The sequence below is a fragment of the Halyomorpha halys genome, unplaced genomic scaffold, assembly GCF_000696795.3.
Source record: "Halyomorpha halys isolate HHAL.00 unplaced genomic scaffold, Hhal_1.1 Scaffold221.1, whole genome shotgun sequence".
In the NCBI taxonomy this organism is placed as follows: Eukaryota; Metazoa; Arthropoda; class Insecta; order Hemiptera; family Pentatomidae; genus Halyomorpha; species Halyomorpha halys.
The window spans coordinates 46,615-48,042 of record NW_027110535.1 but is presented as its reverse complement, the minus strand read 5'-3'; the positions used below and the strand labels follow the sequence as shown (position 1 = coordinate 48,042).

At 36.3% G+C, this 1,428-nt stretch overlaps 1 protein-coding gene across 1 annotated transcript in view; it reads left to right on the top strand.

Annotated features, from left to right (window-relative positions):
- LOC106690587 (zinc finger protein 711-like) overlaps positions 1–1,428 on the top strand; it is a 34,057-nt gene that overhangs the window by 21,277 nt on the left and 11,352 nt on the right. The window contains exon 2 of the mRNA XM_067048721.1: positions 1,181–1,252. Coding sequence (XP_066904822.1) covers positions 1,181–1,252 — 72 coding nt within the window. The remainder of the gene's footprint in view (positions 1–1,180; positions 1,253–1,428) is intronic.

The following is a 1,428-nucleotide window of genomic DNA, read 5'->3' as shown; positions in this document are numbered from 1 at the left end:
TTTTTTTAAGTTCGTTTACACTCTCTTTTGTGACCACATTGTGTTCTCTAATGACAATCCAATGACCGGAATGGACCCAATGGTAGACAATTGTTCCGATTTTAATCTCTCTCCTACTGTCTCTAAGATTTAAATCCTGGCGAGCTATCCGTTTCTTTTTTTCTCTCACTATCCTCTCCCTGGCTTTCCGCCATACTTTGGTTAGTGCCATGCCATTATTTACGACCCCCCCTCCACCACCAGCGGTGGCCCCAAAGCCCAAAAAGAATTTCGAAGGGTGAAAATCCAGTTATCGCGTGTATTGAATGATTAGAGGCCCCCACTGCTTTTTTCATCGCTTCATCGGGCTCTAACCCTTTATCTAACAGATAGACCCTTAAACGATCCCCGAGGGTGTCGTTCAGTGTCCCTATTCCCCCTCTCACCTTGGGGTGACCTGGCGTGTTTAGGTGCCATTGCACGCCTAACGCTGTCATTTCCTTCCATATCGGACTGTTATCCAATTCCCTCCCTGCACCCGAAGAAATCTTGTCGAGAATTGCCGATTATTCCTTAACTTTACTGAAGAGGTCCATGGCCGTTATCTATTTAAATCCTTCCAGGATAAGGTGTCCATTAGAAGGTCTACAAGGGGCGTGTCAGCCGTGGGCGTTTCTTCCTGTATCACTTTTGGTGGGTTGGTTGGCACTATTAAATAAGTTACATCAACTTATTTGTGTTTTATTTTGACCGCAACTATAGAGAACAATTTGTTTGTATTGATTTTTTATAAGTGTTCTCCTAAATGCTTTTAGCAGTATATTTATGTATTTAACTTTTCAATTTAGTTTTCTCTTAAATTTGTTTTCAAAAACGTCTTGTAATCCCAATGTTTTTTTTTTTTTATGTTCAGTTGAATTTAACTTTTTTAGAAGTATCTTTTATTAGTGAGAAAGCTGAAATGAGTTAGAAACCATCAAGTTCTGTAAAAGTAATTAAAATAAACGACTTTGTTCAATTTTATAATAAATTTAACGATCTGTTGGTCCCATCTTTGATTATTAAGTGGGGATTTGGTATGGATAGTTATTATAAAAAATCAACATTTATTTTAATAAGTACTATTTAACCATTGAAAAAATGGCCTATTTAATTAAATATCTAATTGTAAATAATTTTTTATTTGAACTTACTCTTTCAGGTAAAATTGACTTTGACATATCTATTAAAGAAGAAATGGTGAACGAAACTTTCCAATCAGGTCCATCTACTAGTAAGTTTTCTTCCTTTTTTTGTTCTTCTATTTTTAATATTATATATTGTCAACTTATTACTTTTCCGGCATGCACATCCGTACGAGATTTACAAACTTCTTTGTTATTCCCTGGACGAGCCTGAATATTCTAGCCATGGTCCTTAAGCAAGATGTAAATGTACGCTACCCAGACA